At 48.9% G+C, this 25,345-nt stretch overlaps 1 protein-coding gene across 4 annotated transcripts in view; it reads left to right on the plus strand.

Annotated features, from left to right (window-relative positions):
• SOGA1 (suppressor of glucose, autophagy associated 1) overlaps positions 1-24,832 on the plus strand; it is a 71,328-nt gene extending 46,496 nt beyond the window's left edge. The window contains exons 7-15 of one of the 4 annotated variants that reach the window (XM_025263505.3): positions 774-899; positions 2,109-2,339; positions 9,381-9,485; positions 10,476-10,643; positions 12,205-12,456; positions 13,500-13,571; positions 14,510-14,580; positions 16,309-17,662; positions 20,250-24,832. In XM_025263505.3, coding sequence (XP_025119290.3) covers positions 774-899; positions 2,109-2,339; positions 9,381-9,485; positions 10,476-10,643; positions 12,205-12,456; positions 13,500-13,571; positions 14,510-14,580; positions 16,309-17,662; positions 20,250-20,402 — 2,532 coding nt within the window. In that variant the 3' untranslated portion in view covers positions 20,403-24,832. The remainder of the gene's footprint in view (positions 1-773; positions 900-2,108; positions 2,340-9,380; positions 9,486-10,475; positions 10,644-12,204; positions 12,457-13,499; positions 13,572-14,509; positions 14,581-16,308; positions 17,663-20,249) is intronic. The other 3 variants (XM_044927671.2, XM_044927670.2, XM_044927672.2) reach the window with 3 other exon arrangements.
• Positions 24,833-25,345: the final 513 nt, after the last annotated feature.

The raw sequence follows: 25,345 nt of genomic DNA on the forward strand, positions 1-25,345 counted from the left end.
TTTGGCTCCAAATCCTTATAAACAGAATTTCCCCTGAAAATGTAGAGTTTTATTGTCTTTTTCGTAGGAGTTTTTTATATTATAAACAGCAAATAATTAGAATCCCTAAATAGCATAGCATAAGGATGGAAAAAGAAAATCAAGATCACAAGATTAACACATAGTTAACTACTGTGAATGTTTAGTTTGTTTAACTTGTTATTGAAATATAGTGTAAAAATATACATATAGTAAAGGGCACTATCCTTTTTGTTTTTTTGGCCACACTCTCAGCTTGTGGGATCTTAGTTCCCTGACCTGCACCTTCGGCGGTGAAAGCACGTTGTCCTAACCACTGGACCACCAGGGAATTACCAAGGGCACTATCCTTAAGTGTACAGTTGAATGGATTTTTACATAAGTATAAACCCATTAAACACATATATTTGATCCCTGACTTACCTAAGCTGTTTGTAAATTATTACAGTTATAAACAATGAGATGAACATTTTTGTGAATTCACTTAGTTTTCATAGTATATTTTCCTCAAATTTTTGCCAGAAAGTATCGAGTTAAAATTCTAATAATAGCTAGATTTGATGTGCACTGTTTCATTTCATCGTCATGACAACCCACTGAAGTAGGGCCTGCCATCAGCCTGGAGTATACGTGAAGGCTAGCTTGGGTCTGACTTCCTGCTGTCTCGCTCCCCTCTGACTGTCATCCTTTGACTGCAGTTTCTGTCCTTCTGCTCTCTCCCTGCTCCTCATCTGTGTCCCTCATCTCGACCCCAGATCAAGGAGCTGCAGCTGGTGCTGGCCGAGGCCCACGACAGCCTCCGGGGCCTGCAAGAGCAGCTCTCCCAGGAGCGGCAGCTCCGGAAGGAGGAGGCCGAAAGCTTCAATCAGAAAATGGTGCAGGTGGGTGGGGTCCTATCCCGCACCTCCTGCAGCCTCTCTTCCCTGAACTGAGGGCGGAGACCCTGGCGGCCCTTGGGTTTTCAGAGGCAAGCATGTGAGGGGCAACCTGTGTCTTTGCACGCGTGCTGCACTGGTGCTTATGCATTAACTGTGCTGGGCTGGAATCCCGGGCTTGTCATGGACTGTGTGACCTGAGGCCCATCCTGTCTCCTCTTGGGGCCTCAGTGTCCCATCTATGAAGTATTGCCCTGCTCAGAGCTGAAGTTCTGCATTAGAAAGTCCATAGTCCTAGTTGGTAGTCAAGATGGTAGTTCTGCTATAGTAGAAATCATTTATGAAGCCCTTACTCTCTGTCAGGATTGCAATGCACTTTCCACACATCATGTCCTTTAATCCTCATGTTTTCCCCTGTGAGGTGTCCCCCTTTTACACCTGGAGAAACTGATGCCCAGAGGGCTGAAGTGCTTTGTCCAGGACTCCACTTGCAGGGCGAGGTGGAGCTGGGATTCTAATCCAGGTTATTGGCTCCCTCTGAGCCATGATACCTCGTTGCTTCCTAGGGTATTCATGTCAGCCTTCCTCACCCCAAGCATGGCCTTTGCTTTGCATGTTGGGTCACCCCTCCCTGCCATCATCACTCACCCTCCCAGGTGTCTCATTAAATGTGAGAGTCCACGTGAAACACTGGTGCCGGGTACGAACTCATTGTGAAAAAGTGAAAGTGTTAGTCGCTCAATCTTTTCTGACTCTTTGCCACCCATGGACTGTAGCCTGCCACGCTCCTCTGTCCATGGGATTCTCCAGGCAAGAATACTGGAGTGGGTAGTCATTCCCTTCTCCAGGGGATCTTCCTGACCCAGGCATTGAACCTGGGTCTTCTGCATTGCAGGCAGATTCTTTACCATCTGAGCCACCAGGGAAGCCCACCTGGGCTCATTAGATAAAGCCAGTGTTTTTATAATCAGAGCGGGTTCAGATCCCAGCATTTCCACTGATTACTGTGATTGCTGCTGTTTTTATGAGTTTCCTTTCTCTGGAGTAGCAGAGGGAGCTGTTTGTTTCAACAGAATGAACTGCTAGTGGTAGAATCCCCAGCAGGATCACCACTAGGCACCACATGTAATTTCTGCCTTTATCTGAGGCCTGGAATGGGAAGAATCGGGGTCCCCAAGACAGCTGGGGTGGCTCACGCTTTGGTCCCTCTTGCAGCTGAAGGAGGACCAGCAGAGGGCGCTCCTACGGCGCGAGTTTGAGCTCCAGAGTCTGAGCCTACAGCGGAGGCTGGAGCAGAAATTCTGGAGCCAGGAGAAGAACATGTTGGTGCAGGAGTCCCAGCAGTTCAAGCACAACTTCCTCCTGCTCTTCATGAAGCTCAGGTGGTTCCTCAAGCGCTGGCGGCAGGGCAAGGTTTTGCCCAGCGAGGGGGATGACTTCCTTGAGGTATGGTTCCCCTGGGACTGGGACTGGGGTGGGAGTGGGGTGGAAGAGAGAGGAGGGGAAGGGGCACCCAGCTGGGTCAACACAGCCCTGGGGCTCAGATCCGAGCCATCAGCTTGCAGCTTCCATCCCAGCATTCGTTCACTCATTTGCATCAGTTTGTTGAGAGCCAGCTCTTCACTGAGTGTGGTGGTAGGTGCTGGGGATACGGTGGTGAAGACTTGGTCCCAGACTCGCCAGGAGGAGGTCTCCTTGGGGGCTAGAAGGTCTTTACCGCCTCTCTGGTATTCCTTGGTTTCCCTCTTTAACATGCCTGAGTCTTCAGCTGGCAACCGCATCTGGGTGAATTTAATGATCTAGTTTTGTTGCTTTTGCATTATATGCAAATAGGATACCTATTAATGTTTTTTTAATCTTTTAAGGTATAATTTAGTAAAATGCACACATCTTACATGTACAGCTGATGAAGTTTTATAGTATACACCCCGCAGATACACAGTATAGCATCCCCCAGATTAAAATGAGCACATTTCCAGTGCCCCAGAACATTCCCCAGTTCCCCAGGTGATATGCCCATCCCAGCAGTCAGCACTGTTCTGGCTTCATAAACACCATGGATTAATTTCACCTGTTCTAAAACTTCATATAAAGACGTCTAGTCTTTTGTGTCCGGCTTTTGCTTAATAGGCATACAGAATCCTCCCAGATCAGGGATCGAACCCATGTCTCCTGCATTGACAGGCAGATTCTTTACTACTGAGATAACAGGGAAGCCCCTAATTTATTTTTAATGTTATCTTTGACAATGGTAATGGACAGTGACTTTCCATTTTTAGTAATAATATCAACTTCCTTTTTAATTTTAATTTTATTTAAAAAAATATTTATTTATTTGGCTGAGCCGAGTCTTAGTTGCGGCATGCAGTATCTTTAGTTGCAACATGTGGGGTCTAATTCCCTGACCAGGGCTCGAACCCCAGCCCCCTGCATTGAGAGCTTGAAGTCTTAGTCACTGGACCAACAGAGGAGTCCCTCACCTGTCTTTTTTACATTTATTTCTTTAACTAGAAGGAGTAGGTTGACTTAAAAGCATCAGTGATAGTCCAGGTAGTATTTGGGTGTGGCAGGAAAAAGGACAAGTGGGGCTTTGGGAATGTGTGAAGGTTGGGAAGGACTCACGTGGCCCGTTGGTCCCTCAGCCTGTGACGGCTACAGGTCGACCTCAGATCCTTGACCTCAGATCCTCATCCTCCTGTCACAGTCAGCCAGTGCGCTCACATTACTGGGAGAAGGGGACAGGTAAGGATGTCATACCTGCCACATCCACCTGAGTTGGCACTGCTCACCTGGTCTTTTGAGTACAGATAACTCTGGTCTAGACCAGGCTTTGCCCTTCTCTCATTCAAGCTACTCATTCCACAGTCAATGGAAACTAGTGGCCACCCCAGTGTACCCCTCTCTGGGATCCCCTAGAGTAGCCTGAATGTCCCAATAGCAGGGGATGGTGGTTAGACCTGAATCTGTAGCAAGCATTCCCTCCCCTACCCCCAACAGAGCTCATGATTCTTCTCACAGGCCACCCACTTACTCCTGAAGGGCCTCGAGAGAGAGTTGCTGACCAGTTTCAGTGGACATGCTCCCTGCTGCCCTTGTCCAGGAATGTCTGACCCAAAGGTGCCCCTATGAGAAGCACCTTGAAAGCCCAGCATGGCTGCTCCTTGAGCATCACTCTTTGTGACACCTGGCTACTACTATTTCTTTTTTTTAATCTTATCCATGTATTTATTTATTGGAATATAATTGCTTTACCATATTGTATTAGTTTCTGTTTTACAACATCATGAGTCCTGTATAAGTATACATATGCCCTCTCCCTCTTGAGCCTCCCTCCCACCCCTGGGTACTACTGTTTGAAACCACTGTCTGCTTTAGGACCACCCCTCCTGTTTGGAAGTCCCACACAAGCCTCTGGATAAAGCCCAGTGTGGTTTGTTTTTTTAAATACTTTTTTAAATTTATTTTTTTAATTATAGTAAAATATATATAACATAAATTTTAACCATTTTTAAGCTTACAATTCAGTGGCATTAATTCACATTCTTGTGCAACCATCACCACCATCCAGAACTCTCTCTTACAAATTTTTTTTTCTTTCCTTTTCATTTTTTTAAAAAATTCTATTTTATTTTTTAACTTTACAATATTGTATTGGTTTTGCCATACATCAACATGAATCCACCACAGGTATACACGTGTTCCCCATCCTGAACACCCCCCCCACCTCCCTCCCCGTACCATCCCTCTGGGTCGTCCCAGTGCACCAGCCCCAAGCATCCAGTATCGTGCATCGAACCTGGACTGGCGACTTGTTTCATATATGATATTATACATGTTTCAATGCCATTTTCCCAAATCATCCCACCCTCTCCCTCTCCCACAGAGTCCAAAAGACTGTTCTATATATCAGTGTCTCTTTTGCTGTCTCGTATACAGGGTTATTGTTACCATCTTTCTAAATTCCATATATATGCGTTAGTACACTGTATTGGTGTTTTTCTTTCTGGCTTACTTCACTCTGTATAATAGGCTCCAGTTTCATCCACCTCATTAGAACTGATTCAAATGTATTCTTTTAAATGGCTGAGTAATACTCCATTGTGTATATGTACCACAGCTTTCTTATCCATTCATCTGCTGATGGACATCTAGGTTGCTTCCATGTCCTGGCTATTATAAACAGTGCTGCGATGAACATTGGGGTACACATGTCTCTTTCCCTTCTGGTTTCCTCAGTGTGTATGCCCAGCATTGGGATTGCTGTGTCATAAGGCAGTTCTATTTCCAGTTTTTTAAGGAATCTCCGCTAGTTCTCCATAGTGGCTGTACTAGTTTGCATTCCCACCAACAGTGTAAGAGGGTTCCCTTTTCTCCACACCCTCTCCAGCTATCTTACAAACTTCAAACTCTTACTCATGAACTCTTTATCCCTCCCTGTGCCTGCCCCTGGCAACCACTACTCTGCTCTCTGCTTATATGAGTTTGTCAGATTCCATATATAAGTGAGATCTTGTAGTATTTGTGTTTCTGTCTCTAGCTGATTTTGCTTAGCATAATGTCTTCCAGGTTCATCCACATTATCACAAATAGTAGGATTTCCTTCTTTTATAAGACTGAGTAATATTTCCTTGTGTGCATATGTCACATTTGCTTTACTCTTTCATTTATAGACAGACACTTAGGTTGTCTCTGTATCTTGGCTATTGTGAATAATGCCACAGTGAACACACAGAGATCCGAATTTCATTTCCTTTGGATATATACCCATAAGTGGATTGCTAGATCATATAGGAGTTCTATTTAAAAATTTTGGGGAAACCTCTGTACTGTTTTCCATAGCTGAAGCCCAGTTTTGGCAGCTAGGGAAGATGTTTTGCCCCCAAAATGAATTGTCTACAGGGCATATAGCCTGTATTTTAAATCAGTTTGTTGCAAGCAAATTCTCCATATTTGGTGAAAATCTTTCTAGCCATTTCAATGTACTGGAATAACAGAGAGAAACAGAAACTTACTTTAGGAGAAAAATAAGGTATAAGCATAGAAAATGATATATATACCTATAATAAATAGAAACACACATACTTACTGAAATAGACATAAATCAAAAATGAGTGTAGGAGCTTCTGTGGTGGCTCAGAGAGTAAAGAATCTGCTTGCAATGCAGGAGACCTGAGTTCAGTCCTTGGGTCAGGAAGATCCCCTAGAAGGGAATGGCTAGAAATAGACATAATTAATAAGAAATAAACATAACCACCCATATTGTAAAATATATGTATATATACACACATATAAAATATATAAAGCCCAGTGTATAAAAATATATATACACAAATGCATAATAGCATACATATAACTATATAAATAAGGGGCTTCTCAGGTAGTTCAGTTCGTGAAGAATCCACCTGCCAACGCAGGAGATGCAAGAGACTTGGGTTCCATCCCTGGATTGGGAAGATCTCTGGAGGAGGAAATGACAACCCACTGCAATCTTCTTGGAAACTTCCATGGACAGAGGAGCCTGACGAGCTACAGCGCATGGGGTTGCAAAGAGTTGGATACAACTGAGCGCACACTCACTCAGATGCGTGGGCCCAGGGCCCAGGAGTACAAGTAACAAACGATGCATATTCATACTTTGAAAGAACATATATGTCCACACATGCAGAATTGAAACTGTGTATGACTTCCCTGGTGGCTCAGACGGTAAAACGTGTGTCTACAATGTAGGAGACCTGGGTTCAATCCCTGGGTCAGGAAGATCCCCTGGAGAAGGAAATGGCAATCCACTCCAGGACTGTTGCCTGGAAAATCCCATGGACAGAGGAGCCTGGTAGGCTGCAGTCCATGGGGTTGCAAAGAGTTGGACACGACTGAGCGACTTCACTTCATGTGAATGATAAACCCTCATATATTGAGTATTTACAGTGTCCTGGGCACTGTGTCAAACGCTGTCAGTGGATAATTGCATTTCACTTTTACACATACCCTATGATTTGGAAACAAGTACTACCCCATTTTACTACAGATAAAGATCTTTGATTCCTTGTCCTCAGTTCAGAAATCCAGAGATTCTGAGAACCGTTTTGTTGAGTTTAACTCAGATGGAAAAAGTTGACCTGATATTCATTTGGCAGCAAAACCTTTATTTATCCCATTTCATTAGTATTCACATGTTTGAAGGGAAAATACTGGTGTTGGTGAGCACAGGGCATCACTCCAGACGGGGCTGTTATATGATATACAGCGTGGGTACCATATTATCTTTATAAATCCCGATTAGTTCTGAATTCCAAGCACACCTGGCTCAGAGAATTTCAGAGAAAGAATTGTGCACCTGTGTATCCAGATAATAAAGTCTGCATGTTGGACTGCCCTGGTTGATCTGGTGGTTAAGAATCCACCTGCCAGTGCAGAGGACATGGGATCCCTGGTCCAGGAAGATTCCACGTGCCACGGGGCAGCTAAGCCTGTGCGCCACAACTACTGAAGCTCTCACACCTGGAGCCTAGGCTCCTCGACAAGAGAAGCCATTGCAGCGAGAAACCCAGGCACCGCCACTAGAGAGTAGCCCCTGCTTGCTGTGGCTAGAGAACATGCAGCAGCAAAGACTCGGCTTGGCCAAAATAAAATAAACAAATGAATACATTTGCTTAAGTTTGTATGTTTAGATACTGGTGACCAAGGATGGAACTGCGTGTTTTCTCACATAGGCCCTTCTACCCGCACATACTTCCCAGTGCCTGCCCTGACCCTGGAAACGTCTTCATTTGGTTTTTAGGACACCATATTCTCTTGGTTTTCTTTCCACCTCACTGGTGGCTCCTCAGTCTCCTTGGCTGGACCCTCCTTTTCTTCCTGAACTGACCCCTTAAGGTCACAGTTGCCAGGATTTATAGCCCTCAGGCCGCATCTCACCTTTTGACCTTTGCCTACTGCCTTGGAAAGCTTGTCCAGGCACTTGGCTTCCATGGCCTTTCCTGCACATTGTGAATCTATCTAGAATCTACAGAATCTGCCCCAGCTGCACTGCCCAGCCCTGTCACCAGCCCCATCTGAAGCATCATCACTTCTTGCTTGGATTATCACTGCAGCCTCCTAACTGGTCTTCCTGTTGTTGCCCTAGCACCCTTCTACCGAGCATCTTCTAATTCAAAACAGGCAGGTACCGGGCTGCGTGTACTCCACGTAGATGGTGCCCCCTGGTGCTGTGGAGCTCTGTTTCTGTCCTATAAAGTATCCCAACACAGCAGCCAGAGTGACCTCACAAAATTGGAGGTCAGGTCAGTGTCACTCCTTAGCACAGCCCTCCTCTGGCTCCCACGTCACCCAGAGTAGAAGCGGAAGTCCCTACAACACCCGGTCAACCCCCTCGGTCCCCGTACCTCTCACTTCCTGGCTCTCTTGCTCTTCCTCAGACAGACATGTTCCCACCTCAGGGCCTTTGCATTTGCTGGGGTCGTTCCCGGGAATTCTCAACCTGCAGGTCTTCACGTGACTTATTCTTTTACTTCGTTCAGAACTTTGCCCAAATACTACCTCCTCCCTGAGGCCTTCCTTGACCACACAGTGGAGCACATCCTAGCTCCTTTCATGGTTCTTCTCTTCTTCATAGCACTTATTATTATGGAACATTTCATATACTTAATGACATTTCATGTATTTCACATATCTGTTTGTTTTATTGCTACTGGAATGGAGGCTCAAGGGGACTAGGGTTTTTTGTCTGTCTTGCTCACTGACATATCCCCAGTTTTGAACAAGGACCTGGTGCATGGCAGATATTCAATAAATATCTGTCAAATAAGGGACTTCCTTGGTGGTCCAGTGGTTAAAACTTCATGCTGTCAATACAGGGGCACAGGTTTGATCCTGGATCAGGGAACTAAGATCCCACATGCTGCCGGGCACAGCTAAAAAAAAAAAAATTTGTCAAATGAATTAATGAACAGTAAATAAACACCCTCTTCTTCTCCTTCTCTCCCTTCTTGAACTAGCCCTGGTCTCCTGGGCTGACTGGACTCCTGTCCAGAATCAATTAATTGCAACCCCCGCCCCCAGGAAGGGCCCCGTCTGTCTACCCAAACCTCTGGTTGCCCTTATCTATAGTTAAGAGGGCGCCTTGTGGCCCCTTTAATCCAATCACTGTGCCTCCTTTGACAACAGAGCTCTTTCTGAGTAGTTTTCAGGGATGTCTCATGGTCCTTGGGGCAGAAGAGATGGTTGTGGGGTAGGGGAGAGGGCCAGAAGGACCTGACTCTCTAGCTATGCTCCTTGGCCTGGACGGTGCCTAGGAGTAAAAGTTAAATTTTGGGAAATCAATGCCTGGCTGGGGTGCCTTTGGTCCATAAATCCGCATACTTGCTTCCTGCCTGTCTATTCAGCCCCCTTTTTATCTGAGTCACTAGCCTGTATCCTCTCCCCCCGAAGGTTAGACCCTCAGGCATGATGCTTTACCACCCCCTGATCAGTGTGTTTTTTAAAAAATAGGTAAATAGCATGAAGGAGCTGTACCTGCTAATGGAGGAAGAGGAACTGAATGCCCAGCATTCTGATAACAAGACCTGCACAGGGGACAGCTGGACCCAGAACACGGTGAATTCTCAGCCCATTTCCAGTCCTGTCCTGTCTGTCTGTTCCTCTGTCTGTTTAGTGATCATGTCTTGCTGCTTTCTCTGACGGCAGTCCTACACCAGGGACTAGAGCTCCAGAGGGTCATTGCCTGGTCACTGGCCACAGATGCTCAGTACTGTGCAGTACATAAGTCATTCCAGGGCAGTGATAGAGAGTCAGATGATGGATTGTGGGGTCACAGGTAAGGGAGCACTTAATTCTGTTCAGAGTGTAGGGGATGGTATTACAGAGAAGGGGTTTTAGGTGGTAGGTTTTGAAAGATGAATAGAAGCTTGCCTAATAAAGAATGAGGAAAAGGCCATTCTGTACCAAAAGAACTGTGTATGCAGAGGTGCAGCAAGGTATTCTGAGACTGGCTTCAGCTTGGGATGTTCATAGTGGGGTTAAGGACAGCAGGCTGGAGTGAGTTGTATGTCGAAAGACCTTGTGGCCTAGGATCAGGAACTTTCAAATCAAGGCAGGGGGTAGTGGAGCAGTGGGATCAGGCTCCCAGGGGTACCCACACTAAGCTGGGTTATAGGTGGGAAACAGGTCATGTGCCCAGGAGAGAAGATTAGGCCAAGTCAGATAGTCAGGTAGACTCCAGGGTTCAGATGCTCATTTGGCCCATGGTGGGTCAGAGAATGCAGTTGCTGAGCAGGGAGAAAGACCCAGGCCTAGATGCTGCAGAGCCTCAGAGAAGCCAGGGTCCAGGTCAGCTCAGCTTTAGGCTGAATAATTGGTGTAACTACAGAATTTTGTGTTTATGTGAAGCTGGGGCACGTGTCAGCCTTGGAGGGGGCCTGGGCTGGGCTTGTTATGCCTGTTTTATGAAGAGATGATCCAGAGCAGTTGTGGGACTTGTCTGAGGCCTGGTAGAGTCCCAGACTGAACTCTGGATGAGTTCCCAGTCCAGCCTCCCCTCCTTGCCGCTCTGAAAGTTCCTGACTGAGACCTTGTCCCCATCTGCAGCCCAATGAGTACATCAAGACACTGGCCGACATGAAGGTGACGCTGAAGGAGCTGTGCTGGCTGCTCCGGGATGAACGCCGCGGTCTGACTGAGCTTCAGCAACAGTTTGCCAAGGCCAAGGCCACCTGGGAAACAGAGCGGGCGGAGCTCAAGAGCCATACTGCCCTGGTGAGTGTCTCACCAGTCAGAGACATCCCTCTCCTTGTTCCTGTCTCTGCCAAAGTCTCAGCTGTCAGACTGGGAAACAGGATGGCATGCCATGCTTCTAGAAGCATAGGAATCACTTTACTTACTTTGTGGCCCAGAGAAGGCAAGAGCCTTGATTAGATCACACAGCAAGGATACCAGAAGCAGTGGAGGCTGGGGGTCTCTGGGCTAGGAAAGGCAGGTGAGGGGTTGGCAAAAGAGCCTGGGGGCATCACGGGCACCTTTCCCACACCACAGGCTCACAGGTGAGGCCAGAACACTTAAATGCCTGTCTGCACCCGACGGCATCCTCATCCTCACACCCAGATTTCTGTGGCTTGCTGTCCTTGTAAAGTCCCCTTAACTCTCTGCTACCTGGCCCTGTTTTGCTCCGTCCACTCAAAGTGGGGGACTCCCCTCTCTACAAGCCAAATAATCAAAGGACCCTTAACCAGGAGCCCTGGGTATTTAGTCTCTGCTGTGTGTGCCTGGCAGCAAGTTAGCTGCCCTCTACTGTGGTCTGAGAAGTGTGAGAGTGGGCTTCCTCCCACTTAGAGTGCTCTTACCAGCCCCATCCCTCCTGCATGGCCCAGCTTCCTCCCCCCTGCCCCTGCTTCAGGCTGCCTTCCCAGGCGTCACGGGCCCCTTGGAGGTGGGTACACCGACTATCTTTGTTGGGCAAGTGACAAGACAGGCACAGAGGAGTTCAGTTTCTTCTCCAAGATCACCCAGCTAGTAAACGGCAGACCTGATCCTCACTCCCCAAACCTTTGCCCTCCTGGCTTCTCATGACCGTGATCCCCTCTTCTTCCCAATTCTCAAACTTCTGGCTTCCGGGTGCCACCATTCTGTCCTCCCAACCTTCCCTGCAGATCTCACAGCTCCCTTCCCATCTGCACTTTCCACAGTGTCCACTGTTCATACTGCCCCGCAACCCCAGCCATTGCAGCGGCCCCTCCCCCATGGGAATCAGACCACAGCCTGGGGTGTGGGGTGCCTTGATTCTACAGATGGCATATTTACCTCCTGCTCCCCCCTCTCCCGAGCTTGGGACCAGGAAAGCCATTACTCTTGAGTGATTCCTGCATACATTTTTTTTATGTTTAGACTGTGCATATCTCCCACTAACTGTAAACCCTGGTAAGTGTTGACGAAATATCATGAGAAGCAATAACTAGGAACCTCTGCCATTGTGTAGCTATGTAACCTGGGAAAAGTAAACTCTCTGAACCTCTTCCCCTTTGGTAAAAATATCAAAAACGGTAGTTATCTTGCTGAGTTTTCTTGAGGATACACATAATGCCTGAAAAGCCCTTAGCACCGAGCTTGGTGTGTAGAAACTGTGCCACACAAGCTTTGATTGTGAGAAGAGAGTAGTTCTAACTGAAGGGGTCAGCGACGGCTCCTGGGTGAGGGGGTCCTCCGAGGAGAGGACCCTCCTCCCTTTGCCTACCCTCTGCTGGTGCCTTGGAGGGAAGATCATGGGAGGGGACGGCAAGGGGCCTCCCAGTGCCAGCTACCCAGTTTGCTCTTCCTTCCCCAGATGGAGCTGAAGGCTGGGAAGGGGGCTGGGGATCGGACGGGGCCTGACTGGAAGGCAGCCCTGCAGAGGGAGCGGGAGGAGCAGCAGCACCTCCTGGCCGAGTCCTACAGCGCGGTCATGGAGCTGACACGGCAGCTGCAGATCAGTGAGCACAACTGGGCCCAGGAGAAGCTGCAGCTGGTGGAGCGGCTTCAGGGTGAGAAGCAGCAGGTGGAGCAGCAGCTAAAGGAGCTGCAGAATCGCCTGAGCCAGGTGAGGCCTGTCCCAGCCCCAGCCGCCTTAAGCCACAAGCGGGGAGTTGCTATGGGCACAGACCAGAGGGAAGACTCCTTCAGGTACTGCTGGATCCGTGTGCTCAGAGACCGCGGTGGGGACCAGGTCTTCCTTCCTGCTGGTCTCATAGGCTTGCTTTCCGTGTGTTTTATTCCGAAGCAAGCTGTCCTCCAATGTGGCCTCTTTGAATTTTGTGTTCACATCCTCACAGCTTAGCATTTGCAATGGGAAGAAAGTTTTCTTTTTCTCCACGGCTCTGATCAGCCAGGTATGAATCATATGTCCATATCTAGAGCCTACCAAAACCCTTGAACCAAGAGGGAAGAACCAAGGCTGGTTCCTCATGAAAATTAGAGTTCTCTGACCAAAAGAGGTAAATAGGAAAAACAGTCATTGACTGTAGCCCCACTACAGTTAACATGCGCCTCGCTTATCAAGCTCTGTGACTTTTTCCTTTGTTTATTATTTCAATTGTATAAATCAGGACTTCATCTTTATATAAGACTCAAATACTGCAAAAGCATACTCCCTCCCTTTCTTGCTGTTTAAATTTACATTCAGATATATTTTTTTATCATTAATTGAATCATAATATATATATATATAATTTACATTTTGCCTCTTTCATAGCGAGCTGTTCACAACAGAGTGCAGAGCCATGCCATTCAGTTTAATTGCTGCTTAGCATACCTAGTGTGGAGACACCACTTTAATGTCATTCAGCTGCTGCCTAGCTGACGTAGCTGTTCCAGGAACTGCAGCATGAATTAACATAGTAATAACAACTATTACTGTATTTGAGATAATGACACTTATAAGGATGCCTATAAATTGTTGGTTTTATGATCATTTGCCAAACCCACTTTGTTGGCTCAGAGCTGCTGTCCATTTGAAGGTGGCTCCGAGCCCATGACCTGGGTCATCTGGGCTGCAGAGTGGAGCCTGGGGAATGGCACTGCACAAAACAGGGCCCGGCTCCCCAGCTTTGCCTGTGCGTGACCACCTTCTTTATTCTTGTTCAGCTGCAGAAAGCTTCTGACCCCTGGGTCCTAAATCACTCAGATCTGGAGAAGCAGGACAACAGCTGGAAAGAGGTGAGAGAGGTGGCAGGCTTCTGGTTACACTGCAAAATCCCTCGCTTGGGGGAAATGTGACCAGGACAATGCTAATCCTGTCCCGTAGGTCACATACCCTCACCTCCTTGGGCTCCTCAATCCTGAGGTCTCTACTTCATGATTCCAGCCTTAAGACCTGTGAAGGTCCCCTCCTTGCCAGCTCCATCATTCCATGCCTGGGGAGAAAGGTTAGGTGTCTCTCTGTTTTAATTATGCTCTTCTCAAAAACAGGGCCTCCAAAAGAGCTTTGTGATCCTGGGCAAGTCACTCTGTCTCTTTGGGCCCCAGTTGCCTCACTGGTAAAATAAAAATCATATTTTCTGCCCTAGCCCAGCCCAGGTTGTGGAGATTAATCAGTGAAGTTTGCTTCTGAACCTCAGGGGCACTGTCCATATAGCAACACACTGAGTAAAGAAACAGTGACCATACAAGCCCTTGCTCATGACAGCCTGAGGATGTGGTGAATTAGATTTGGTTGCAGCAAAAGCCAATTTTGGGGAACTGAAGTAGGAGAGGATTTCATTAGGGCCTCAAGAGGGCTGGTGATGCCGGGTCAGAAAACTGGTGCAAGTCTTGGTTCTGGAACCAGGGTGGGGCAAACCCCAAACAAGACCTCAGGTCACTGCTTTCAGCTTCAACTGAGCAGTGGCTACTGGTTGCTTTGTTGCTGGCATTACATTCACAGTAAGTTCTAAATAGACTCTTGGGTTCTCCCTTGGACTGTGGATTGGCCAAGCTTGGATCACATACCTATAGGGGGCGGGGTTAGATGCACTATAGCCAGAAACTGACCAATGGGCTTTTAGATCGGTGCTAACAATGCTCTTTCTCTACAGGAGGAGACTCAGGCAGAGGGGCTGGGGCCAGTTCCCACACTGTGGCCAGACTGACCCTTTCCTGTCTCTCTTCCATGACAGACCCGCAGTGAAAAGATCCATGACAAAGAAGCTGTTTCTGAAGCTGAGCTTGGGGGAACCGGCTTAAAGAGGTGCTGGCAGCCCCTTCCCCTTGCCCTGTCCCCAGCCCCACCCCCTGCCCCAGCCCCCGGCCTGCGGTCTGGCCTGCCACTTTGCCTTTCTTCTTTGTTCCACGTGCCCAGCACTGCACCTCCGCTGAATTGAGAGAACATGGGGATATGTTTTTCATGGAACCCCAGCCACTTAGGAGCTGGGAAACTTTGGGTGATGGCAGTGCTAGCCTGAGATTTTTTTTATTCTAGTCATGGAAAATGGGCCCCAGCGTATCCTAGCTGGGAAAGAAACTGTTTAGCTCCTTTTGGGGTTCTTCCTGTCTCTGGAGTTTGGAGAGTCCTACTGGACCTCTATTCCTGGTAGTACTGAGCATCATCCTCTGGGCCCAGCCCTGTGCTATAGCCAGGGAACCCCCCGGGGCTCTCAAGACCATGTCTCCACCATTAGGAAACCCATGAAGAGAGTTGGGGTAACAGAACCCCACAGGGACCATGTGAGCAGCCCAAAGCCAGGTGAGCCCCAGGAAGGAGGGTGGCTCTGGAGTTGTGATGTGAGATTTGAATTTTAGCACTGCAGGTTCTAGCTCTGTGCCCTGGTGCTGTGCTTCCCATCTCTACCTATGGGGTAACGGGAACTGCGACCCCAGACTTGTCCGAGGACTGAATGGTCTGACGTGTGCAGTTCTGTCGCGTATGCCTGGCACTTACAGTCATCAGACAGCACGCACACCAGGTCTGGGCCAGAGATTAAGTGGTGTCCTAGATCGTGTTATTATTTGTTGTTAGTTACTCAGTCGTGTCTGACTCTTTGCAACCACATGGACTGTAGCCTGCCAGGCTCCTCTGGCCATGGAATTCCCCAGGCAAGAATACTGGAGTGGGTTGCCATTCCCTTCTCCAGGGGATCTTCCCAACCCAGGGACTGAACCTAGGTCTCCTGCATTGCAGGCAGAGTCTTTACTGTTTGAGCCACCTGGGAAGTCCTAGATTGGGCTCCCCCAAAAGTAAGCCTTCAGGCAAGGATTTGAGTGCAAATGGGACATTTGGGAGGGGATTCCAGGAAAAGTCTGGAAGTGAGACAGGAAAGGGAAGGCACTCTAAAGGAGGTGTTATCAACCAGGTTACACGTGGGCAGGTGGAGCTTTTCACAACATTGCTGGGAGCCAGAGTGGAGCGTGAGTTCTCACACCTACGGGGACCTGGGGACTGGTACCAAATTACCAAACCCCACCCGTGGTTTGTTGATGGCTATGTCTATACATCATGTGAAATTTTTAGTTTCCGCACAGTGGTAAAGAATCTGCGTGCAATGCAAGATATGTGGGTTCCATCCCTGGGTCTGGAAGATCTGGAGAAGGAAATGGCAACCCACTCCAGTATGCTTGCCTGGGGAATCCCATGGACCGAGGAGCCTGGTGGGCTACTGTCCATGGGGGTCACAAAAGGGTTGGACATGACTTCAGCAACTAAACAACAACTGGGTAGAGTTCAAGTATGCTTCTGCAGACAGAAAAAAAGCCCTCAGGTGGAGAATGGCAGGTGCTCGGAGCATGCAGTACTGCACATGTGGGTGTGCGTGTGGAGGGAGTGAGAGGCAGGGCACCAACAGCATCTTTCACAAGAGGTGAGCAGGACCGTCATGGTCCCAGCTCCTGTGAAGCGCAGGGACCAGCGAGGAAGACCAGAGTGCTTGCTCTGTATAAGGCATCTTCCACTAACTCAGCCATTCTCTCTGCTCTTCCCCAGGACCAAATCTGTTTCCTCCATGTCGGAGTTTGAGAGTTTGCTGGACTGTTCCCCGTACCTCGCTGGGGAAGCCTCCCGGGGCAAAAAGCTGCCCAACAGCCCTGCCTTTGCCTTCGTGGGCGCCCAGCCAGTGGACCCGGAGAAGGGTGCCCCCGAACAGCCAGGGCTCTCACCCCGTGACTGCAACCGCCTGGGCGCCCTGGGCTGCCCGGAGCCGGCGGGGAGGCAGATGCAACGCAGCTACACAGCACCCGACAAGACGGGCATCCGCGTGTACTACAGCCCCCCGGTGGCCCGGCGCCTAGGCGTCCCGGTGGTCCATGACAGGGAGGGGAAGATCATCATCGAGCCGGGCTTCCTCTTCACCACAGCCAAGCCCAAAGAGTCGGCCGAGGCGGACGGGTTGGCCGAGAGCTCCTACAGCCGCTGGCTCTGCAACTTCTCCCGGCAGCGCCTGGATGGGGGCTCCGGGGGCGGCCCCTCGGCGGCAGGGCCTGGCTTCCCTGCAGCCCTACATGACTTTGAGATGTCGGGGAACATGAGCGACGACATGAAGGAGATCACCAACTGCGTGCGCCAGGCCATGCGCTCGGGCTCGCTGGAGCGGAAGGTGAAGAGCACGTCCAGCCAGACGGTGGGCGTGGCCAGTGTGGGCACACAGACCATCCGCACGGTCAGCGTGGGCCTGCAGACCGACCCGCCCCGCGGTAGCCTGCACGGCAAGAGCTGGTCGCCGCGCGGCTCCTCGCTCGTGTCCGTGCGCAGCAAGCAGATCTCATCTTCCCTGGACAAGGTGCACGCGCGCATCGAACGGCCCTGCTGCTCACCCAAGTACGGCTCGCCCAAGCTCCAGAGGCGCTCTGTGTCCAAGCTGGACGGGGCCAAGGACCGCAGCCTGTGGAACCTGCACCAGGGCAAGCAGAACGGCTCGGCCTGGGCCCGCTCCACCACCACGAGGGACAGCCCTGTGCTGAGGAACATCAATGACGGGCTGTCCAGCCTCTTCAGCGTGGTGGAGCACTCGGGGAGCACGGAGTCGGTCTGGAAACTTGGCATGTCCGAGGCCCGGGCCAAGCCTGAACCGCCCAAGTACGGCATCGTGCAGGAGTTCTTCCGCAACGTGTGCGGCCGGGCGCCGAGCCCCACGGCGTCCGTGGCTGGGGAAGAGGGCGCCAAGAAGCCAGAGCCCCTCTCCCCCGCCAGCTACCATCAACCCGAGGGCATGGCTAGGATCCTGAACAAGAAGGTGGGCAAGTCGGGCGGCAGTGAGGAGGCCAGGCTCTCCGTGCTTCCGCAGGTGGGGAAGGATGGTATCACTCGAGATGGAGATGGAGCCACGGTCCTTCCCAATGAGGTAGGTGGGTTGGGGGCGAGGTGCCCTTTTTCTTTTGAGGTGAATTTGGCTTATAAATGGGTAAATTGTTAAAGTATTTGATAAGTGTTACTGAATTTCCTTTCCAAAGACTTTGTTGAGTTTCTAGAACCCCCAAGAGTATATGATGAGTGCTTTACTTCCCTGTACTCTCTGGCTGCATTACATTAAAAAAAAAAAAAAAAAAAAAAAAAAAACCTTTAAAATATTTATTCCTATTTTTTTTAACTTAAAAAAACCTTTTTTAGTTTAATGTACATACTGTAAAAAATATGGCTTATTGAATTCTTGCAAACTGAACATAGCCATTATATTAGAGTTCCTTGGAGAAACTTGGGAGTAGGCTTTGTGGTTATGCATGTGTGAGAATGTGTGTGTGTGTGCAGAGAGAGACAGAGACAGAGACAGAGAGACTGAGTCCAGAAGCCTGAGAACAGAAGAGCCAACGTTATAGTTCCAGTACAGAACATATAGCTGATGTAGTTCCAGTCTAAAGGTCATCAGGCAGGAAGAATTCTTTCTTACTCATGGAGAGTCAGCCTCTGGGTTCTGTTCAGTACGCCAACTGATTGGATGAGGCTCACCCACGTTAGAGAGAGCAAGCAGCTTTACTCTGTCTACTGGTTTAAGTGTTAATCTCAGTCAAAAGCATCCTCGCAGAAGTACCCAGGATAGTGGTTTTTTTTTTAATAGATAGATATATATTTTTTAATAGTTGAGTAGCATTAAATAGGATAGTGTTTGACCAGGTGTCTGGACCTGTGGCCCAGTCAAGTTGACACAAAATTAATCATCATAATCACATAACCACAACTGTATCATGAAACCAGTAATACAAAGCTGATTGTTTTTGCATGTTGGTTGACCCAAACATTTTTCAGTATGTAAAATATGCTTATTACCCATTGATCCAGTAGTTCTCTTAAGAATGTAGCCGATGGAAATTTTTACAGAGGTGGATATGTATATAAAGAAATGTATTGCATTATTAATAAAAATTGCTAAGACTTACTAGGCACTATGCCAACAGTTTGTTGTGATCACAACAGACTTTGAGGAAAACATCTGGGCTGAGATCAAAGTTGATCACAACGACTTTGAGAAAAAAATCAAGGCTCAGAGAGGTTAAAAAACTTGTTCGAGGTCACACAGCTGGTAAGTAACTGGGCTGGAATTTGAACCAACCAATCAAGTTTTACAGCAGCACGTTTTTGGTGCTTTTTGAAGTATAGTTGCCGTACAATATTATATAAGTTACAGGTGTGTAATACAGTGATTCATGATTTTTAAAGTTTATACTCCACTTGTAATCATTATTAATATTGACTATATTCCCTGTGCTGTAAAATATATCCTAGTAGCTTATTTTTAGTCCTAATAATTTGTACCTCTTAATCCCCTACCTCTATATTGCCTCTTCCTCCTTTCCTCTCACCATTGGTAACCATGAGTTTGTTCCCTATATCTGTGAGTCTGATGCTTTTTTGTTATATTCACAAGTTTGTTGTATTTTTTAGATTCCACATATAAGGGATGTCATTCAATATTTGTCTTCCCCTGTCTAACTTAACTTTACCTAGTGTAATGCCCTCCGAGTCTATCCACGGTAATGCAAATGGCAAAATTACTTTTTTTTTTTAATAATTGAGTAGCATTAATGGCAACCCACTCCAGTGTTCTTGCCTGGAGAGTCCCAGGGATGGGGGAGCCTGGTGGGCTGCCGTCTATGGGGTCGCACAGAGTTGGACACGACTGAAGTGACTTAGCAGCAGCATTCTATCCATTCATCTATTGATGGACACTTAGGTTTCCATATCTTGGCAATTGTAAATAATGTATAGCAGCACTTTTAACCATTATCCCTGTGTGTTGGTAGTAGTAAAAAAAAATTAGAAACTACTTAAAACACATAAAAAATGAGTTGGATGAATAAATTAAGCTATTTCCACTCAGTGGGATACTATGTGGCCATTAAAAAGAAAGAGATCTGGACATACATAATGACAAAAAAGTATTCATGTCTTTGTGATTACAAAATAAACTATAGGAGTTGAGATCATTTTGGTAAAGGTTATGTTCCAGAATTTATGTATATTCCAGAGTTTATTATATTCTGGAATGTTTGGGTTTTTTTGTTTTGCTTTTTTGTCTGTACTGGGTCTTTTTTGCGGCACACAGGCTTTCGCTAGTTGCAGTGTGCAGGCTTCTCTCTAGCTGCAGTGCGTGGGCTTAGTTGCCCCGCGGCATATAGGATCTTAGTTCCTCGGCCAGGGGTCGAACCCGAGTCCCCTGCACTGGAAGGTGGATTCTTAACCACTGGACCACCAGGGAAGTCCCTGGAACGTTATTTATGAACACTCATTGCTGTTTTATTCATGAACGTTTATTACTGCTCTAATGGAAGAAAATACGTTTTTAAAATTGGTTCAAAGAGGGGCTACAGCTCCTAGGAACTGGTCCTGGGGCACAGCTGAGTCCAGATTCCTTGCCTGGCCGGCCACCCAGTCCCGGGGTGGGCGGTCAGTCAGTGCCTCCAGGCTCCTCCTGACTTCTCTCTCTCTCCCCACAGGATGCAGTGTGTGACTGCAGCACCCAGTCTCTCGCCTCCTGCTTCGCCCGGCCATCCCGCTCTGCCATCCGCCACTCTCCTTCCAAGTGCAGGCTGCACCCTTCAGAGTCTGGCTGGGGTGGGGAGGAGCGGGCAGCCCCGCCCAGCGAGTGATAGAGCAGCGGAGCTCCTCACCTCGACCAGCCCCCGTCCCTGGACAGCCGAAGGGAACCAGTGGAGAGGAGAAGACGCTTGGGGCCCGCAAGCTCCCTGCATCACTCACCCTGGAGGGCTGCATCTCTGCCATGGAAGCACTTTCCCAGGCAGGTAAAGCGGGGTCTCCTGCTGACTGCTGGGTGGTGATCTCTGACTTCCCAGGGGAAGGCAGCGAGTGGGAGAAAGACCAAAACTGGGCTTCAGAAGCGTCTCCAGAGAGATCCGTTGAGAGCTGATTCCTGGGTCGTAAGTTGGGAGAGCCTTGCCTGGTTCCACCCACACCCACTTCTCAGAAGAGCCAAGGAAAGGATCTACTTCCAGCCATGCGCCTCAGGGAAAAGGGCTCACAGAGATGTTCCCAGCCAACCACATCCCTCTTCATGGGGAGAAAACACCGATGAGAAGAACAGGCTTTGCTCTAGGGCTCAACGTGGGGTGTCTGGTGGAGCTGAGCTGGGCGTCACCCCATCCCTCTCTTCCCTCCGCCGCCGCCGCCTCCTCCTTCCAGCCCTGCTGCTCTGGATTGCTGCAGCTCTAGGGGATATGATAGGGCAGTAGCCACAGTCAGGTATCTGCTTGGAATCCTGGGGCCCTGGATCTCCCTGCCCGTAGCTCAGATGCAGCAAGACCTAGAACGTGAGGTAGAAATGTGCGGGACCCAGGGTCGGGGGGCCACTGGAACTACCTTTCTTGTTAAGGTGACTTGGGGGACCCCAGCCTTCCCAGGAGACTCCTTGAGGACAGACATAGGTAGAGTCCATCTCAAGACCTGGTGCACAGATAAATAAATGCCTAATTGCCCACTGCCTTGATTGCTGAGGGCTCCTTCCCCAGCACCCTGGAGGGGTGCCACATCTCCACTGTGTTTACATCCTGCAGCTGGTGGAGGGCAAAGATGTTCCCAAAAAGAGACTCCCAGTTGGCCAGATCAGGCCCAGGAGCCTTCCACGAGGCCGGTGCCCCGGGACATGGCAATAGACTGGGGCCTGGAAACACATTTCTTGCCTAGGTTGTTTATTTTGAGTTTTTCTTACTATAAATATTTAAGGTGGTTTTACTTTATTTTAATAATTTAATTTACCCCAAAGTCCCTAAGGTAATTTATTGGAGGTTGAGACATGTACACTCATCACTGGGACAATGCAAGGCTTTAACACGATGGATGGGTGCAGGGTCCTCTCTGTGGACAAGGCAACTCAGGAGGCGAGCTCTGGTCTCCTGGTTCAGGTTTGGATGGGGCCCCAGCAGAGGTCCCCACAAATCTGCTGACCCTTTGGCCTCAGAGCACCACTTTTATGCTCCACACCTGCTACTTGCCCGGCCCCCAGCCGTGAGTTTGTAAATACTCACAGACAGGCCAGAGGGCTGGACCAGCAGCACCGCTTCCCAATCACTTCCCATTTTCCTTCTCATTTTCCTCCCTCCTTCTGACACCTTTTTTTTTTGGTTTCTAATGAGTCCAACACAGATTACTAAGGCTTTTATCAAGAGCATGGAGATCTCTCCAAGTTCCCTAAGTGAGAACTCGCAGGAAAACAGGACTGAACTTCGAGAATGTTGTTTATTGCAGCTTTGCACATGGATCTGAGAGTGTCTGCCAGCCTGCCTCAGTTCTCACCAGCCTCCAGCCTTTTCACCAGCCTCTCTCCTTAGCCTTACGGACTCTCCAGGCTCGTCTCTCAGTCCGAACCCCACTGCCCACCCTTCCCCGTTGCATGTGAGCTGTCTGAGCCATCGGACGGATTGCAGCACGGCTCACTGCAGCGGTGACAGGGCAGGGGAACGCAGGGGGCCTCCCCCTGGTGCCAGTGAACCCATTTTGGCTGCACACATACCTGCATATCTGCGTGTAACTGGTTGGGGGCTCAGAATGCAAACGTCAGGATAAAGTGGCTTATCTGTGAATTTTCTATCAGGAAGCCTGAAAGCCGGCAGCTTTACTAGTGTGTCCCCCAGGACTCAGGAGACACCTCTGCGCTCCCACCCACCAGCCCTCAGTCTTGCCCTTTCTGGGGCACCTGGACCAGTTACCCAAATACCTTTATCTCCATTGCCTATCGGCAGAACTTTGGGGTCACGTTAGTACAACCAGCCACTTCCTCATACCATAGTGACCTGTGTGGGCAGAGCAGGCAGGTCAGTGGAGCCAAGGGCCAGGCCCCTCTGGGATGCCAGTGCTCCCACCCAAGAGGTCAGGGGGGCCCTTCCAATGCCATCTCCAAGGGAGGGGGGTTCACACCAGGCCACAAGCTACCAGAGGCCTTCTGCCACCTCCCCGGGCTGCAGAGGGCCAGGGAGGCTGTACTTCTAGCCTTGGGGAGGAATCCTCACGAGACCTGGACCCTGCTGGCTGCTCAGCCTTACCATCATTGTTCTCATCCAAGATTGTCCTTGCGTTCTCGTTGTCTTAGCGCCTGGCTGCCCAGCCCTCAGCCAGGGTCAGAGGCCTCAGACCTTGGTTTTCAGTCAAGTCCCAGTTTCTGCTTCCTGCATGCCACTGGGCAAGGTCACTCATCACTGTTCCTACAGAAGCCTCTGGACATGGGGCTTGATGGGGTTGAAAATGTTACATGTAAATATTGGTTTGATTTGGGTTTTAGCATTTTAATTAGTAACTGGTTGTATTTTCTTTTTTTGGGGTGGGGGGTTGTCTTGTAAAAACTCTCTACTCTTTTGGAATGTAATTTCTAAGTTTGTTTGTTCCTTCAAATGCCTTTTAAGTCTTGGTAACATTCCCGAAGCAGAAAACTGCCTGGCCCACCTTGAGGACTCCCCAGGAGCACCAGGTCCCAGGAAGGAACACTGCCCTTTTCCCCTTTCTTCTTTGCTGCCTCTTTACTCCCAGCAACTTTCTTCTCTTCCTCACCCTCTGTCCCTCTTTTTTCTCTCCTTTCCCTCTATCTTTGTTTTCTTCAGCCAAAGTCCCAAGGAACCCTGGGGTCCTAATTCCCTACAGGCCCCTAGGCTTGGATCCATTGTGTTGGCACCAGTTGGTTGAGGGGAAATGGAAGACCAGTTGGCACGACTGACCCCAAACTGGATGATCTTGTGTTTCTGACATCTGACCTCTTCCCACAGCCAAATCAGACCCTCCTGGGGGCAATGATGTCTGTATTTGAAATGAAAATCAAACTACTCTGGCACGTCAGTGGCCCCTAGATCCTGCATGCATGAAGTATCAATATTCAAGTCCCTGTCACCCTGGCAGCCCTCTCCCCTCCAATTTTGTCCCCACCAAAGGCTGACCAATTTAAAAAACCCCTTCTAAGAGGTCTTGCTGAAAACGGCCCCTTCCCTTGGTCTCCCTAGGGATGCTCCTCTACCAGCTGCTTTCCCAGGTGACAAAGTTGAGGGTTTAAGACTTCACCCTCTTGTGCCCTGATTGCCACATGGCTCTCTCCTGCCTGCCTGCATCCGCTTTTCATGGTTTCATCACATGGCCTGTTTTCCTCTTGCCCATCCAACTTCTAGGGCCTTCCTCCCTCTCCTCTCCCATCTAGAATGCCCTCCCCAGCTTTGCCAGTCTTCCAGGCTCATCAGCCCCCCAATCTCACCACCTCTTCATTAATAATTAAGTCCCTGGACACTTTTTCTAGAGCACATGGCTATTTAGAAATTGCTTCCCCTGCCACATCTCGTTCAGGCTTCTACAGGCTAACTCTGGGAGGCAACCTTGGCAGGACAGGGTTTAGTGCTCCCATTTTACAGATGAGGAAACTGAGGTACAGGTCTCATTCCAGAGTCACCTAACTAGGAAGTCATCAAGTTCAGACTAGAACCTAGGTCCACTGGAACCCTCAGTCCAACCTTGTCCCTTGTTGACCTGCTGCTCCACTGGGGGCTTTGTGTGGGTGCAGAATACCCAGACTATGCCACTGCCCAACCCAGACATAAAACCAGTCTACCCTGAATCTCTGGACCTGTGTGTCCCAGAGGGTGGTGTGGGGACCCCTGCATCAGAATCCTCTGTGGACATGTCAAAAATGCAGCTTCTTGGCCCCCACCTCGCCCCAGAGGGCCAGGAATCTGCATATCCAACAAACTCCCAGAGAGATCCTAAATACCAGTGTATACCATTGATGTTCACAGCCTTGACCATTGTTGTTCAGTTGCTCAGTCATGTCTGACTCTTCATGACTCCATAGACTGCAGCACGCCAGGCTTCCCTGTCCTTCACCATCTCCAATTAGGCCATCTTTTTTAAGCCCAATAACCACGGTGTTATATCTTTAGAAGAGCCTTGAGCTGAGAATTAGGGGACCTGGTCCTCAACCCAGCTCTGATTTGGGTTAATTATGCTGAGAATTTCCAAAAAGGCAATTTACAATCTTAATTGTAAAGTTCATTAAGACAACAGAAAAAAAAAAAAAAAAAAAAAAAAGGCAAAAGGCAAGAGGAATTATCATTCCCCAAATCTATCTTCCCAGGTGGCACAGTGAGTAAAGAATTCTCCTGCCAACGCAGGAGACACAGGAGATATGGGTTTGATCCCTGGGTTGGGAAGATCCCCTGGAGGAGGAAATGGCAACCCACTCCAGTATTCTTGCCTGGAAAATCCCATGGATAGAGGAGAGTGCAGGACTACAGTCCATGGGGTTGCAAAGAGTTGGACAGAACTGAGCAACTAAGTGCGTGTGCGTGCGCACACACACACACACACACACACACACACACACACTTATATCTATCTGATGTGATCCCCATAATCCTGCAATTAAATTTTACTCTGGAGTTTCCTGGCAGCCATGGTGAAAAGGGAAGCACATCAACTTTCACGACTCTCATCATCCAGTCAAGGGAAATGACAATATTTGCCCCAGGAGGCAAACTCTTATGCTAATTTAGAGCATGCGTCCTTTCTTCAAAGGCCACTAAGTCAGTTGTGGTATGAACCTAAAATG

This window comes from Bubalus bubalis, chromosome 14 (genome assembly GCF_019923935.1).
Source record: "Bubalus bubalis isolate 160015118507 breed Murrah chromosome 14, NDDB_SH_1, whole genome shotgun sequence".
In the NCBI taxonomy this organism is placed as follows: domain Eukaryota; kingdom Metazoa; phylum Chordata; class Mammalia; order Artiodactyla; family Bovidae; genus Bubalus; species Bubalus bubalis.